At 45.7% G+C, this 16,332-nt stretch overlaps 1 protein-coding gene across 5 annotated transcripts in view; it reads left to right on the top strand.

Moving 5' to 3' along the window:
• Positions 1 to 16,332, top strand: part of dclk2a (doublecortin-like kinase 2a) — a 330,122-nt gene that overhangs the window by 293,877 nt on the left and 19,913 nt on the right. For all 5 annotated transcript variants that reach the window (XM_078210403.1, XM_078210563.1, XM_078210647.1 and 2 more), the window contains 3 exons: positions 5,975 to 6,071; positions 11,293 to 11,373; positions 14,418 to 14,531. In XM_078210403.1, the coding sequence (XP_078066529.1) occupies positions 5,975 to 6,071; positions 11,293 to 11,373; positions 14,418 to 14,531 (292 nt within the window). The remainder of the gene's footprint in view (positions 1 to 5,974; positions 6,072 to 11,292; positions 11,374 to 14,417; positions 14,532 to 16,332) is intronic.

A 16,332-nucleotide genomic window follows, 5' to 3' on the forward strand; every position in this document is an offset into this window, starting at 1 on the left:
CAGGATTTTTTACCCACCAACAGTGAAAAACCAGGAAAAGGGTTCCAAATCAGGATGATGTGTGGTTTGGAGGGGAACTTGCAGGTGGTGGTGTTCCCATGCATCTGCTCTCCTTGTCCTTCTAAGTAGCAGGTTGTGAGTTTAGAAGGTGCTGTTGAAAGAAGTTGATGAGTTTCTACAGTGTATCTTTTAGATGTTACACACCACTGGCACGGTGTTTTTGGTGAAGGAAGTGAATCTTGAAGGTGATGGATGTAGTGCCGATCAAGTGGGCTTCTTTCTTTTGGATGTTTTTGAGCTTCTTCAGTGTTGTTGGAGCTGCACTTATCTAGGCAAGTGGAAAGTATTCCATCACACCCCTGACTTGTGCCTTGTAGGTGATGGACAGGCTTTGAAGAGTCAGGAAGCGAGTCTCACACACCACAGAATTCCCAGCCTCTGACCTGCTCATAGCCAGACTAGTTTCGGGTCAATGATAACCCCCTCAGGATGTTGATGGTTGAGCATTCAGTAATGGTAATGCCATTGTATGTCAAGGGGAGATGGTTAGGTTCTCTCTTGTTGGAGATGGTCATTGCCTGGCACTTGTGTAGTGCAGATGTTACTTTCCACTTATAAGCCCAAGTCTCAATGTTGTCGGTGTCTTGTTGCATATGGACAGACTACTTCAATGTCACAAATGGTATTCAACATTGTACAATCATCAGCACACATCCCCACTTCTGACACTATGATGGGGGGAAAGTCATTGATGAAGCAGTTGAAGGTGGCTGGCCCAGGGAGACCACCCTAAGAAATTCCTGCACTGATGTCCTGGGACTGAGATGATTGAACTCCACAACCATGACCGTCTTTCATTGTGCTAGACATGGTTTGATTGTTGAGAGGCCCATTGTCCATTTCCACAAGCTAGCTTGGCTGCTGGATAGTGACCAGGAGCAGGATCTGGGGCATTTTCCTGTATTTAACCTGCAGGGGTGTTGATGTTAACTGTCGTGCTTGGTCTTCACTCTGACTAAGATCAGCAGAGACTCGGGATCAAAGCTTAGATTCTTCTAGTCTGTATGATTCCGCTGTGAAATCCTTAAGTATTCTTGGGAAGCTCAGTTCTCTGCTCTCAACTACCCCATGTGATGTGAGTGGCCAGGTCTGCACTCACCTTGTTCTTAAGATGGTATCAGTGCCACATCAGTTGCTGTTGTATTACTACAGTGTTGATTAGCTCCTGTGGTGTCAATCGCAGCACTAAACATTGACAAAGCTTTGGGCCTGATTTTGTGATCGGTGGCAATTCACCATTCAATATGTTTACACCAAGAATTTCTGCCGGTGTTTATATTAACACTTATGGTTATCAGCTCCTAAGGCAGTGCAACACCCATTACAGGGGATGTGGGACCTGCGTGGCAAGGTTGACCAGTGGGATGTCTCTCCAACTGATCTGATTAAAGAGTTCTTCCTGAAGCATGCATAGTTGTCGTACGCTGTTAAAGTAAAGTTAAAGTTTATTTTTAGTCACAAGTAAGCCTTACATTAACACTGCAATGAAGTTACTGTGAAATTCCCCTAGTCGCCACATTTCGGCACCTATTCGGGTCAATGCATCTAACCAGCACATCTTTTGGACTGTCTGAGGAAACAGGAGCACCCGGAGGAAACCCACGCAGACACAGGGAGAATGTGCAAACTCCACACAGACAGTGACCTGAGCTGGGATTCGAACCCCCCAGGTCCCTGGCGCTCTGAGGCAGCAGTGCAAACCACTGTGCCACCGTGCCGCCCCATCGTTCATAGCTGTCTCTGGGAAGGGAGGACCAAGTGGAGGCTGAGGAACATGAGACTGCTTCACAGGCCAGGGAGGATGACTCCAGTGATCGATCAGAGGAAGAGACTAGGAATGAGCAGAATGAAGACATTGAGTGGATGACAGGAACATTCAGAGAGCAGGGGCATGAGGGATGCTTTGATCCACCGAACTTTCAGCTGGGCATCCAAGTCATTGATGCTTACTGGAGCCAATGGCACTGTCTCCTTTGCAAATGAGAGCCCAACCCAGAATGCCAGCGCCACACAGCTACAAGCCGGTGCAGAATCTGGAACCTCTTCAAATCATCCAGCCAACTCAGCCAATTAAAGTAAAGAACACAGAAATGTTCCATCCCTAACACAAATAATGAATGCAAATAATGTCACCCTTTACATGTTTACATGGGGGTAAGGCCAAGGTGGGATCGTTGTTGGTGCAGACTTAATGGGTCGAATGGCCTCCTGCACTGTAGGGTTTCTATGTTGCTACTGTGCTCAAAGGTGCCTAAAGCTTGTATTTGCGGGTGCTGTGTCTTGGTGACCCCCCCCCCCCCCAAACTCCATCCTCTCCCCCTGCCATTGACATTGGAGGCAATCTGCTGACTTTGACTTTGCTGTTCTGGTGGCCATGCTGACCTTGGCAATTATCCTCTGTCTCTGGTTATACTCAAGTACCTGAGTTGACTCTGGCTGGGAAGGAGCATCTAGTCCCATGGCTGGACATTCCTCAGTCATTGCAGCATCATCAGATGCAGCAGCCACTGGCAGAGGGGTGGAGGAGCTGGGGGCCTCATCCAGAGAGGAGCCCACAGAGTTGACAGAGGTCACAGCCAGTGTGTTGGATTGCAGGACTGAGCACCACCCGGCACAGTGTTTAGCACTGCTGCCTCACAGTGCCTGGGACCCAGGTTTGATTCCCAGCATCGATTCCTGTCTTGGGTCACTGTCTGTGCAGAATCTGCACTTTCTCCCCTTGTCTGCATGGGTTTCCTCCAGGTGCTCTGGTTTCCTCCCACAGTCCAAAAGATGTGCTGGTTAGGTGCATTGGCCATGCTAAATTCTCCCTCAGTGTATCCAAACAGGCTCCTGAGTGTGGTGACTAGGGGATTTTCACAGCAACTTCATTGCAGTGTTAATGTAAGCCTACTGTGACAAAACTTAAACTTTCTGTTCCTGGAGCTGCCTCTCTATCAATGGAGCAATGGAGCTCGCTGCTCAGGATCAATGGCCTCAGAGCGCCAGGGACCTGGGTTCGAATCCCAGCTGTGTGGAGTTTGCACATTCTCCCTGTGTCTGCGTGGGTTTCCTCCGGTGGCAAACGAATGGAATTCACCATTCAATATGTTTACACCAAGAATTTCTGGCGGTGTTTATATTAACACTTATGAGTGTGTATGCCAATTGGCACTGAAGCCTACCTGCCAAGGCAGAATCATAGAATCATAGAATCCCTACAGTGCAGAAGGAGGCCATTCGGCCCATCGAGTCTGCACCGACCACAATCCCACCCAGGCCCTACCCCCACATATTTTACCCACTAATCCCTCTAACCTACGCATCCCAGGACTCTAAGGGGCAATTTTTTAAACCTGGCCAATCAACCTAACACACACATCTTTGGACTGTGGGAGGAAACCGGAGCACCCGGAGGAAACCCACGCAGTGCACGCAGACACCCACGCAGACACAGGGAGAATGTGCAAACTCCACAGGTCATGGCACGCACACCCTCACAGATCTCTGCCATATCTCCCCACACATCCCCTGGATATAAAGCATCTGCCACCTGATGGAAGTCTTCAGATGCTTGTCATCTGCCTCAGGCTCGGCGAGGATCTGGTCTCCAACAGTGTTCCAAATGTCAGTGCCCTGGGACCTCTTTGTCTCTGCCAGCTCCTCACACGAGTGTGCTGTGCCCTCACCACTGGGCACTACCTGCGGAGCCGACAACCTAATGCCCACTGACATATGAGTATCTGAATTGGTGCCAGGTTCTAAGAGGGGTGTGTGACTGGTTCAGGAGCGATGTCTTCCTGGGTGCTTCCGGGGTTCCCTACAGTTCCTGTGGATGGCACCTCTGCTGAAGGAATGCTCAAGTAAATTCAACCATCATAGTGTTAATGCATGCTGGGCAGGCTGAGGAGGCAATGGAGATATGCTGAATGGTGCCACCTGCTTTGAAGTTTCAGTGGGCACTCTGGCTGTGACAGTTCACTTTCTGATGAGAGGACCCCTTAATGTTTCCCATACCCAACCCACATGCATCTGGACCCGCATTCTTGCCATCATCCAAGACCCCTGCCTCACCACGACCAGAATAGCGAGCTGGCTGGTGGCACTTCAGCTCTAGTCTATCACTTTCATGCTTCATTAGCACAATCAGGTTTGAGATTCCTCCACCAGTTCTGTGGAGCTTTGTCACGTTTGTGACTTGTCTTATCCTGGCAGGGAACAACTGAAAACCTTATTAGTGCTCCATCTCTCTGAAGATCCATTCAAGCTCTCCCCAACCTGGGCATTACGCGGCCATTTCACTGTTGCACATCTCACCCTCCAATGCACTGAGGCCAATTGTGCTGAAATTCCACCCTTGGCAGGTAGGCTTCAGTGCCAATTGGCATACACACTCAGACCCCTGAGTGCACAGAGGAATGGGCACCTGACTACATGTCTCTGCACAGGTACATTCTCTGCACTTATCTTTGCCGCCCCCAGAAGATCATTGAACCTTTTGAGGCACTGAAGCCATGTGCGGCACACCACATTGTGCCCATTGACCTGGGTGGCAACTCCTGACCAGGTCTGTTTGGTCATGTGGAGCAGCCTTCTCTTGTCATTCCTGGGCATTAGAATGTGCCACCTGGCACCACCTTCATCAGGACTCCCAGGCACTTAGTGGAGAAACAGGGCACAGAGTGCCCACCCGTCTTGCCCACCTGCTTTCCCTGAGCACCAGGTGCTGATTCCATTGCTGGACAGCAGGAAAGTTATTATAATGTTTGCAGACAGCTCCCTCAGCCTCCCCCACAACCCCTGGAAGCTTCAGGGAGTTGCCTCCTCTTTTTAATTCCCCACCCCCACAGGGTCCACATTGGACCCAACACTTGACATGGTCCCACTTTCACTCAATGCTAGCCCAACCCATAGATATGCTTCACAGTGGGCGAGTCTTAAGTGGCTACCCAACGTAATATTGGGTTAACAATGCGATCTTGGCCAGAAGTGGATTTTAGACTCACTTCCTGACACACCAAATTCAGGGGTACACCAAGGGGAGAGTTCATGCCCTAGAATATAAAACTCATCTCAGTAATGGTGCCATGAAACTACTTCAATTGTCATAAAAACCCATCTGGTTCACTAGCCCTTTTAGGAAGGAAATCTTACTTGGTCTGGCCTACCTGTAACTTCAGGCCGACAGCAATAAGGTTGACTTTTAACTGCCCTCTGAAATGGCCTTAGAAACTTCTCGGCTTAAGAGCAACTAGGGATGGGCAACAAACCTGGCCTTGAGAGTGAGACCCACATCCCACGAAAGAATAAAGAAAATTAAAATATACCATGCTGTTAAAAAATCATCTAAATGGACAAGCCCTAACTTTCTGTGGTGTGTGTCATGGATCCAGTGGGTAAGTACCACAATGTCACATATTTCATGCATTTGGATGCCGAGCCGCTCGGTAATGTTTCAGAGTAGTGAAGCTTGTGGAGGGGCAGGAAAAATTGGACAGTGACTTTGAACTGCACACATGCAGATGCTGCAAGTTGCTGTCCAAATTACTGCTTAATAATGGTGAGCACTGATAGCCTCACCATTATTCACACCACAAAATGCAGGCCAATGCATTTAACATGCACATTGAGATTGTACCCTTCCATCAGCTACACCCATTATATATATGAATGCTGTATTCAGTGCACAAACTGACATTTCTGTACAACTATCAGAACTGATTTGTTTGCAGGATAGGAGCCCTGATGCCAGTCCATAGGCACATTTTGTTTGAAACATTTCTCTCTTTCCAGGAGCCTATTACCTGTAAACAATTATTTTCCAGTATTTATTGAAGTTTCAGAACCCAGAAATGGAAAATTAACTGAATTACTGGATTCATTCCAAGTCATTTCCAAATTCTATTCTAACAATCCTACTTTTGTTTTCCTACAGTGAGAACAACGTCCAGGAGGACCTGTTTGATCAGATTCTTGTTGGCCGACTGGAGTTTCCCTCACCTTACTGGGACAGCATCAGTGGTTCTGCTAAAGTATGTACAGGATTCTATTCCTAACCTCTTAGAATTACAACAGGATTCTAACCTTTGATAAAGAACTGTTTGGCAAACATTTACCTGTGTATATTGAAAGACGTGTTGGAGCAATGCGAATTGCGTCAAACTAGACTATTGTGTCACCTGCACATATTACTGTACCAAAAACAAGACAAGATTCTTTTGGCTTTTCTTACTGTCCTGCAAAAACAAAAATGGACAAACATATTTTCATGAAGATGTGAGCTCTAATTCATCAGTTTGAGGTTATTACAGTTACCTCATTGCAACAATGTTTACACCGAGCAAAAAATCTGATTCAGTGACTTACTTTTTCTCAACATGTTCAACCTTTTATTTATATTTATGCAGTTACCTACAATGCTGAGTAATGATTCACATCATTTTAGCTCCTAAATAAAACACATTTACTGTTTACCATGAAATAGAATTCTGCCCAAACATGACCACAGTCTGTATTTCACATGTAGAAGTCTCACAATACCAGGTTAAAGTCCAACAGGTTTATTTGGTAGCACGAGCTTTCGGAGCACTGCTCCTTCATCAGGTGAGTAGAGAGTTGGGTTCACAAACAGGGCATATATAGACACAGACTCAATTGCAAGATGATGGTTGGAATGTGAGTCTTTACAGGTAATCAAGTCTTTACAGGAGCAGACAATGCGAGTAGAGAGAGGGATAATGACAGATTAATGTGGTGTGAATTGTCTCAAGCCAGGACAGTTAGTAGGATTTTGCAAGCCCAGGCCAAATGGCGGAGGTTACACGTAGTGTGACATAAACCCAAGATCCCGGTTGAGGCCGTCCTCATGCGTGCGGAACTTGGCTATTAGTTTCTGCTGGGTGATTCTGCGTTGTCGTGTATCTTGAAGCTCCACTCACATTGTCTGCATCTGTAAAGACTTGATTACCTGTAAAGGAGTTCTCAACTGCTCCTCCATCATTTATTTCCCTAACTTTCCTGAACTTTCCCTAACTTTCCTAAAGAGGCCATTTGGTCCATTGAGTCTGCACCAATTCTCCAAAAGACCATCTTCCCAGACCCACCACCCTATCCCTGTAACCCCACACATTTATCTCACTAATCCCCCTAACCTCCACATCTTGGGACATTAAGGGGCAATTTAGCATGGCCAATCCACCTACCCTGCACATCTGTCGTGGGGAAGGTGTTAGAATTGATCATGAAAGAGGTCATAGCTGGACAATTGGACAAAACTCAAGGTAGCTAAGTTTGCAAATGACAAAGAGATATGTGAAAAATATATAAGGAGGTTGCAGACGGATATAGTTGAGTGAGAGGGCAGAAATCTGGGAGACGAAATATAATGTAGGAAAATGTGAAGTTATTCACTTTGGCAGGAAGAATAAAATAGCAGAGTATTACTTAAATGAGGAACAACTGCAAGATTTTGAGGTGCAGAGGGATCCTGATGATCTCGTGCATGCAGATACAGCATGTAATTAAGAAGGTTCATGGAATACTTCCCTTAATTACAAGAGGAATTGAACGTAAAAGTAAGAATGTTATGCTTCAGTTATACTGGGCATTGGTGAGATCACATCATGGCTTTCCACCACAGCAGAGGCTGCAGCTTCTTAGCTCCTTTATCTTATGTCCTTATTTAAGGAAGGATGTAAATGTGGTTTAGAGGAGGTTTATTTGATTGATAGCTAAAATAAGCAAGCTGTCTTATGAGGATAGGTAGGACAGGCTGGGCTTGTTTCCACTGGTATTTTGAAGAGTAAGGGGTGATTTGATCGAAGTATAGAAATCCCAACTAGTCTTGACTCCTCTTGTGGGTGAGTCCAGAGCTATGAGGCACTGTTTTGAAATGAGGGGGCGCCCTTTATAGGACAGAGACGAGGCGATTTTCTTTTTACTTTGAGGGTCATGCAACTTTGGAACTCTCTGCCTCAGAAGGCAGTGGAAGTAGGGTCAGTCGCTAAGGTACAGGTAGACAGATTCTTGTTAGACAAGGGAATCAAAAATTATTGGGGCATATGGGAAGGTGGAACACAAAACATAAACAGATCAGCCAATTCTTATTGAATGGTGCAGCAGGCTCAAAGGGCTGAATGGCCTAATATTTTGTACGTACAAATGTAACCAATGGTGACATGAGGAAAAATGTTTTTATGCAATAGGTGTTCATGGTCTGGAATGCACTGTCTGGGATAGTGGTGGAGGTGGATTCAGTTATGGTTTTGAAGAGAGAATTGGATACACCCCGGAAGAGAAAACATTTCCGGGCTACAGGGAAAGTGCAAGGGAGAGGGACTAGCTGAATGAGAAGCAGCAGGGATACAAAAGGCCTGATGGCCTCCTCCTGTGCTGTAACCTATGATTCCATATGCTTCTCCAAATGTTGGAAGTGTGCTACACACGTGAAAACTTCGTGAGATGATAAATTTTAGGCATCCACACAATGCAGCAGACTCCGATACCAAGATTGGATAGTCAGAAGCGTTTTCCCAGGGTGGAAGAGTCAATTACTAGGGGGCACAGGTTTAAGGTGCAAGGGGCAAGGTTTAAAGGCAGATATTTTACACAGAGAGTAGTAGGTACCTGGAACTCATTGCCGGGGGAGGTACTGGAAGCGGATACGGTAGTGACTTTTAAGGGGCGTCTTGACAAGTACATGAATGAGATGGGAATAGAAGGATATGGTCCCCGGAAGGGTAGGGGGTTTTAGTTAACTCGGGCAGCATGGTCGGTGCAGGCTTGGAGGGCCGAAGGGCCTGTTTCTGTGCTGTAATTTTCTTTGTTCTTTGTAGAGGGGTTGGGGATGGCAGTTAGAGAATGTGATCAAGGATAAAGTGATGGAAGAGGGAAGAAGAGAAACAGATCTCAAGGGAAGGAAATAACATTGATGAGTGAACTGAAGGTGGAAGGGAAGTAGGCTTCCAATGTGAACGGAAAAGAAAGCAAGGAGACTGAATGGAGAAGAAAAGTTGAGCAGGGATTTGAGTGTTACTGGGGAAGATTGGGGATGTTACCGGGGGAGATTGGGGATGTTACCGGGGGAGATTGGGGATGTTAATGGGGGAGATTGGGGATGTTATTGGGGGAGATTGGGGATGTTAATGGGGGAGATTGGGGATGTTAATGGGGGAGATTGGGGATGTTAATGGGGGAGATTGGGGATGTTACCGGGGGAGATTGGGGATGTCACCGGGGGGATTGGGGATGTTAATGGGGGAGATTGGGGTTGTTAATGGGGGAGATAAAGACCAGTCACCTCCACAAACTCAGTTGTTCAGCCATTGACTGCAAGCATTTCTCAGGCTACTCTCTGACTGCATACCTCTCTGAGGCTGAACCAACCAGTTTCCAACCTTGCTGTCCTATTTTACATTAGCCGAGCTTCTAACCCTAGACCTTTGTAGTAAAAAGATAGCCTATTCCTCCTCAAAAATACCACCTGTCTGCACCTCTGCCTTTCTCTGCACATCTGCTGTCAAAACTCTCAAGCTGCTTCTGTTATCATTAGACTTGACTACTCCGATGCTGTCCCGGCCAGCCTCCTACCTCATACTCTCTTTAAACTTGAGATCAGCCAGAACTCTGCTGTCCATATCCTCACATACCGTATCCAATTCATCCATGAATGGTGAGCTCACTTATCCTCCATTGACTCCTGGTATGGCAACTCATCAATTTTGAAATCCTCAGTCTTGCTTTAGAAGCCCTTAATGGTGTTGATCTTCCTACCTCTGAAACTAGGTTTGTATTTAACCCTGTAATTAGCCTGCCACCCCCGTGATCGCTGCAATCCTCCAATTATGGCCTTTTATGTATCCCTTATTTTCATCACTCCACCAATGATATTTGGACCTTTTGGCTGCCAAGGTCCTAAGCTCTCGGATTCCACCCCTAAACCTCTCCACCTCCATCCCTCTTTCCTCCTCTATGTAACTTCCTTTAGCATTACATCTTTAAGCAATCTGTTATTTCCTGTCTTAATCTCTCTTTTTGAGGCTCAGAATCAATATTCTCTGATACTTCTCCTGTGAAAAGTGCTTTTACTATGTTAGGTGTGCTTTCTAAATGCAGGTTATAATTGTTGGTCTGTTGGAATCCTTTATTTTTACAGCTGCACACACAAATCTTATCAAAAGATTGAAATTTATTTGTAGATTCAATCTGTTTGCAATGCCGCATGAGGTCTGCTCAGTATAATCAGAGAACATTTCAGCATCTTCACTACCAGAGGGAGTCATAGCTAGATAGAAGAATCCACAACATGGGATATAATGTCAAAATTCAATCAAGACAATTAAAACAAATCAGAAAGATTACTTCTTCACACAAGCAGTTGTGCAAATTTAGAATGTGTTGATAAATTGAGATGTTTAAAAATGAGTTGAATCAATGCTCTGTGTCTCTTAGTCTAGCTGCTAATCGATTGAACTTTTTGTTTCATTCCCTCGTCCAGTAAAGCCAAATGCTACGGCCACTTCTCAACAGTGGAACCGTTATTTAATGTGCTGATGGTTTTTAATGTTTCTGTTTACAATTTAGAGAGCAGACTAGTCACTTTCTTGCACAGTGCACCTTCATTCAGTCTCATCTGGCTTGAGTGTTGCCGATTACTGAATTCAGTGGCTGATTGATACAAATATAAAAACACACTTGGAGTGCTGCATGCAATCCTGGTTGTCATGTTATACAAAAGCTATAGAGGCATTAAAAAGGGTGCAGAAAAGATTTTCAAGACTGAGCCCAGAAATGCGAGGTTTACCCATCAGGAAAAGAGAAAGCTGAAGGGTGACCGAATAAAGACCTTTTTAAAGGTGTTGATAAAGTAGACAAGAAACAATACCATTGCTTGTGTTTAAGAGCAAACTAGTGACCTTTAATATAAAATAATCACTTAAGAGATCGGATGAAGAATTCGGAGTTTCTTTACCCAGAGAAATCTCCTTTACCACGGGGTAGTTGAGACAAATAGTATATGTAAACAGAAACTAGGTAAGCATTTGTGGGAGAAGGGTTAGATGTGAAAAGGCTTGAATGGAGCAAACATGGTTATGCCGAATGGTTTGTTTTTTGCGTTGTACATTGTAACATATGTTACTGTTTCTGTAAGGCAACATTAACCAGTAAAATGATTCAGAAGCTCCAAATGGTTATTTGGACATGTTTCGTCTCACTGTCAATGTCTCTGGCTTCAGTGCTGTCATTTTGTTGCAGGAATTGATTAGGCGAATGTTGCAGGTGAACATTGAGGCACGGTACACAGCAGAGAAAGTTCTGACTCATCCCTGGGTGGCTGTGAGTATCAGGATAATACCATGAGAAATATAAATGTTTGACTAGGCTGCACCAAATGCACTGAGTAATATGGACTATGAACAGTGACTGCAACTGCAGCATTGAATGGCTGAGTTCAAAATTTGAATTACAGTTTCCTATTAAGCTTGTTTATTTTAAACAAGATGTTGAAACTGGCAACTGTTGTGGCGGGAGGAAATATCAGAAACATGATCAAGGGAATGGAAATGGGCACAACATTCGGAGTATACCAGGCTTACAAAAGTCAATGAGGTGGTAAATAGCAGCATCCTGCTGCAGCACCACTGGACACTCCTTGGTGACATTGTGACCTTTGTCTCAATGGTAGGAACTTCTGGAAGGTAAAGGAATTGAAGGTGTGAGAAGTGGATAACTACAAAATGACATGCTCTGGTTAGATGTTAGAATCATAGAATCCCTACAGTGCAGAAAGAGGCCATCTGGCCCATCGAGTCTACACCGACCACAATCCCACCCAGGCTCTACCCCCATATCCCTACATATTTACCCGCTAATCTCTCTAACCTACGCATCTCAGGACACTAAGGGGCAATTTTAGCATGGCCAATCAACCTAACCCACACATCTTTGGACTGTGGGAGGAAACCCACACAGACACGAGGAGAATGCGCAAACTCCACACAGACAGTGACCCAAGCCGGGAATTTTACTGGCACGCCTGCCCGAGGCTCGTATAGTTTCACCCAAGGTCAACGGAGAATGCCCCCGGAATTGGGGCGGATGTGCCGGTAAGATTCCGGCTCCTATCTCTTTCCTGTACTACGTCTCATCATTGTTTGAGATCCAACCCACTATGGTGGTGTCATCAGCAAACTTGAAAATCGAGTTGGAGGTGAATTTGGCCACACAGTCATAGGTGTATCAGGAGTATAGTAAGGGGCTGAGGGCGCAGCCTTCTGGGGCACCGATGTTGAGGATGATCGTGGGGGAGTTGAGAAGTAAATATATAAATTTGTAGACTCCAAGGACATCAAGGGGCATGGGAGAGTACAAGAGTATGACAGTGAGATAGAGGATCATCCTCGATGGTGCTGAATGGCCGAGCAGATTCAGAGAGCTGAATGGCATAATCATGCTCCTATTTTCTAAATTTCTATGGTGACAGTGGTTAAAAACTACTGAGTAGGCCCAGCGACTGAAAAAGCAACAAGTAAAATAACTGCAAGGACAGGACAACAAGGAAACAAACGGCAACAGGACTGGACAAAAGACCAGAGTGAAGAAAAGCCATGAAGAAAGCTTACCCTACCAGAGTGCTTTGTATATATGGAAGGTCCAAACAACGACAACTTCAGTTAAGACCCACACCGATGATGCCAGATTGACAGGATAGATGCTGAGAGAATGTTTCGCCTCATGGGGGAGTCTGGAACTAGGGGAATTTAAAGGAGATGAAGAGAAATGGTTTCACTCAGAGGCTCCTTGGTCTTGAAATCCTCTTCCTCAGAGAGCAATGAAGGCTGGGTAAATGAATATAATCAAGGCTGAGTTGGACAGATTTTTGATCTAAAAGGGAGTCCAGAGTTATGGGAGCAAACAGGTAAGTGGAGTTGTGGCCACCGTCAGATCAACCGTGATCTTACTGAGTGGTGGACCAGGCTCGAGGAGTTGAATGGCCTAATTAAAAAAAAAGTGTTTCATAGAATCCCTACAGTGCAGAAGGAGGCCATTCGGCCCATCAAGTCTGCACCAACCACAATCCCACCCAGGCCCTATCCCATAACCCTATGTATTTACCCTGCTAATCCCCGACACTAAGGGGCAATTTAGCATGGCCAATCCACCTATCCCATAACCCCATGTATTTACCCTGCTAATCCCCGACACTAAGGGGCAATTTAGCATGGCCAATCCACCTAACCAGCACGTCTTTCGGACTGTGGGAGGAAACTGGAGCATCCAGAGGAAACCCACACAGACACGGGGGGAACGTGCAGACTCCGCACAGTCACCCAAGCCGGGAATCGAACCCGGGTTCCTGGCGCTGTAAAGCAGCAGTGCTAACCACTGTGCCACCCATCGTTTCGACTGTCACCTGAGTTTCGGGAAGATTGGCACTGGATAGTTCCACCGTTTCCATTCAGCATCACCCTCCCGAGGGATTCCTCGCACCCTTCCCCCTCCCTGGAGTTTATCAGTGCAGTGCGGAACCCACCTGCCCAGGGTGGGGGTGGGAGGAGGTGGCCAACAGGCAAATTCTGTCGAGTGACACGGGACCCGAATATGGCAAACTGCAAAAGGATGGTGAAGTATTTCTAACCTGTATAAGAGTCACAGCTGTGCGTGTGTTGCTGCAAGGTTGGTGAGTTGTTCTGTTCCGCATTTTTGAAAATGTTATTGAACAGACCTGGGGAATTAATCGGAAATATCTCTGCCTCTCTCCAGTGTTTCTGCTCGAGTTGCACATTTCAGAAAAAAAAGTGTTCACTGGTTCAACCAGTCACGATGTCTGCTCTGCACCGACCCCAGGGAGCAGTGTCCATAGTTCAAACTCCCACTTCCCCCTGCTGAGGTCAGAGGTTAGGCATGGTGCTCAGGAATGACAACTTTACACAGCACCTCAAACCCCGGAAATCACAAGTGTGCTCTCGGCTTAGCTTTCCTCACCCGCTTTTAAACTCGCACCACCAACCAACCCCCCTCCCTGCCCAAAACCACCCTCCCAAAGGAGCGATGGACCCCCTCAGTTACTGCACCAAGCTTCTGATCCAGTCAGAGGTGGCGAGGATTGAAAAAGAGGAGTCCAACCACACCATTCCTTGTGCGTCATCCGAAAAGCGGCACACTTGGCGAGCTGAGAATGGCAGTCCCGAGGGCAGCCTACTCCTGCTCCTAATTCTTGTGTTTTAAGCAATCAACATTGGCACAGCAGGGCCAATGGCCTCCTTCTGTACTGTCAGATTCTATGTTATCTGTACAACAAAACCTGATTAGCCGCAATCAGCATGCACACACCTGAAACTCTTGGGTGACTTGATCTGTTTGCTGCTTCCTTCCTGCAGGATGATATGGCACAAGAGCGAGACATGCAAGTAGCAGTCACTGGCAAATTGAGAAAGCACTTTAATCCAGTAGCAAAGCAGAGCAACAGTACTGCGGGTGTCAGTGTTATAATGGTGAGTCGAATTATACAAAAATAAATCTAATTAAGAAAACACTCTAATCAAAACTTGAATGTGTTCTAACAGTGTTACTGACTAGCTTTATCTCCGTGACCATCCTCCTCCGAAGCTGTGTCCTGATCAAAGTCCAGCGATGGGTGCTACATCATACTGTACCTCAGACTGTTGGGCTGCAAGTCAATGCTTGTGATTTCCCACAATTCAGTCCATTTGAGAGACTAATTATGTTCTTAATGCAATAACTGCTTCTAGAGTGGGACTGCCACTGGATAAACTCTTAAAAACCATTCTTAGAAGGAGAAAATGTCCAGCTCGAGAAGTGGTGAAAAGTAAATAACACCTTTTTTGGGAGGATGAAAGTTTTGTCCTTTTGTGTTTTTTTTAATTGCCTTTACTTCTTTTCCCCAATTGCTTTTTCTTAATTTCCATTTTTTTAAATCCTTGCCGTTTCTCATCATCCTGCCTTCTTTTCCCTCTCTAGCTCTCCTTCACCCTCCTCGCTCTCTCATTCTGCATGTTTAGTCATCCTCGCTGCTCCCCTTCAAGGACTTCTAGAAGAGGTTAGATAAAGTAAGATGGGAGGAGGCTTGTGCGGATCATAAACACTGGCATAGAACAGCTGGGTCGAATGGCCTGTTTCTGCATTGTGCATTCTATGTCATTCACTTTGCTCCCCCTTCTCATTATCATCATTTCCCCCCCCATCCTCTCCCCATCTCTCCCTGTCCTCTTCCTCCTCTCTCCCCGTCCTCTTCCTCCTCTCTCCTCCCCCTGCTTCCTCCCTCGAAGGGAGTGGATTGTAAAGTTGGACAAGGTTTATTTAAAAACCACGATAGTCTCATCTTGTCAGCTTTCCGCCAGACGGTTTACGTTAAAATTACTTCCTCAAGATTTCTGGAACACAGACAGGGAAATGTATGGAGCTGTAACAGCCACAGGTGAGTGGGAGATGGGCTGCACCTGGCTAGGAAACCATATTCCAAATACAAAGAGTTTAATGTATTCCACTGGAATTAAAAGAAGATTTTCATTTCGATATATCCATGTCCTTTTTCTCTGCATTGCTGGCAGGCATGTTGGATTTTTTTTTAAAATAATCTGTTTAATTCTGGGCTCACCAACACTATACGGTGGTACATCGCCCCAGGGGGATGGAAATGTGATACACTTTCCTACCATTGCAATATGTTTTTAAAAGTACACAAAATAACAGGTAACATTTTGACTTTGTGCTATCGGTAACGCAACTGGCCCATTGATAATGTGAAATTAGGCCTACTCTATGCGATGTTTTTGGACAGGTAAGATTTCTCACTAGCAAGACAATACTGCGAATGGCTTCTATCAGAAAATATATCCCAAGATCACCCCACTACAATTGTGTCTTCTGTCCATTGATTACAGAATTAATGGGTGGTGGTTACAGGGAAGGCTCTGTTGTGCATTGTTCCAGCCTCCTTGTTGAAGGTTAGATGGACCCATCTCCTATTCCAAATTGTATTGCCTATATAAAAAAACTGCTTCATCCCTTTTGTCACAATGTTGCAATTATTGGTGTTTGACAAACATTAAATAAAGCCCAAAACCAGCTCTTCGGGGGTCCTACTGGGTTAAATGCACCATGTGATTTGATATAATACAATACAGAAAAATCCCAATTCAATTGCTGCCCTTTGCTGAGCTCTGAACTCAGCTGGAGACGAGGAGAGTAGCATCTGGTCTCACACCATGAACGAGGGAGGAAACAGATCTGCCAGAGTTCTTCCTCCTGACGCTGTCAAATGCACCGCCCCCC

Source organism: Mustelus asterias, chromosome 1 (genome assembly GCF_964213995.1).
Source record: "Mustelus asterias chromosome 1, sMusAst1.hap1.1, whole genome shotgun sequence".
Taxonomy (NCBI): domain Eukaryota; kingdom Metazoa; phylum Chordata; class Chondrichthyes; order Carcharhiniformes; family Triakidae; genus Mustelus; species Mustelus asterias.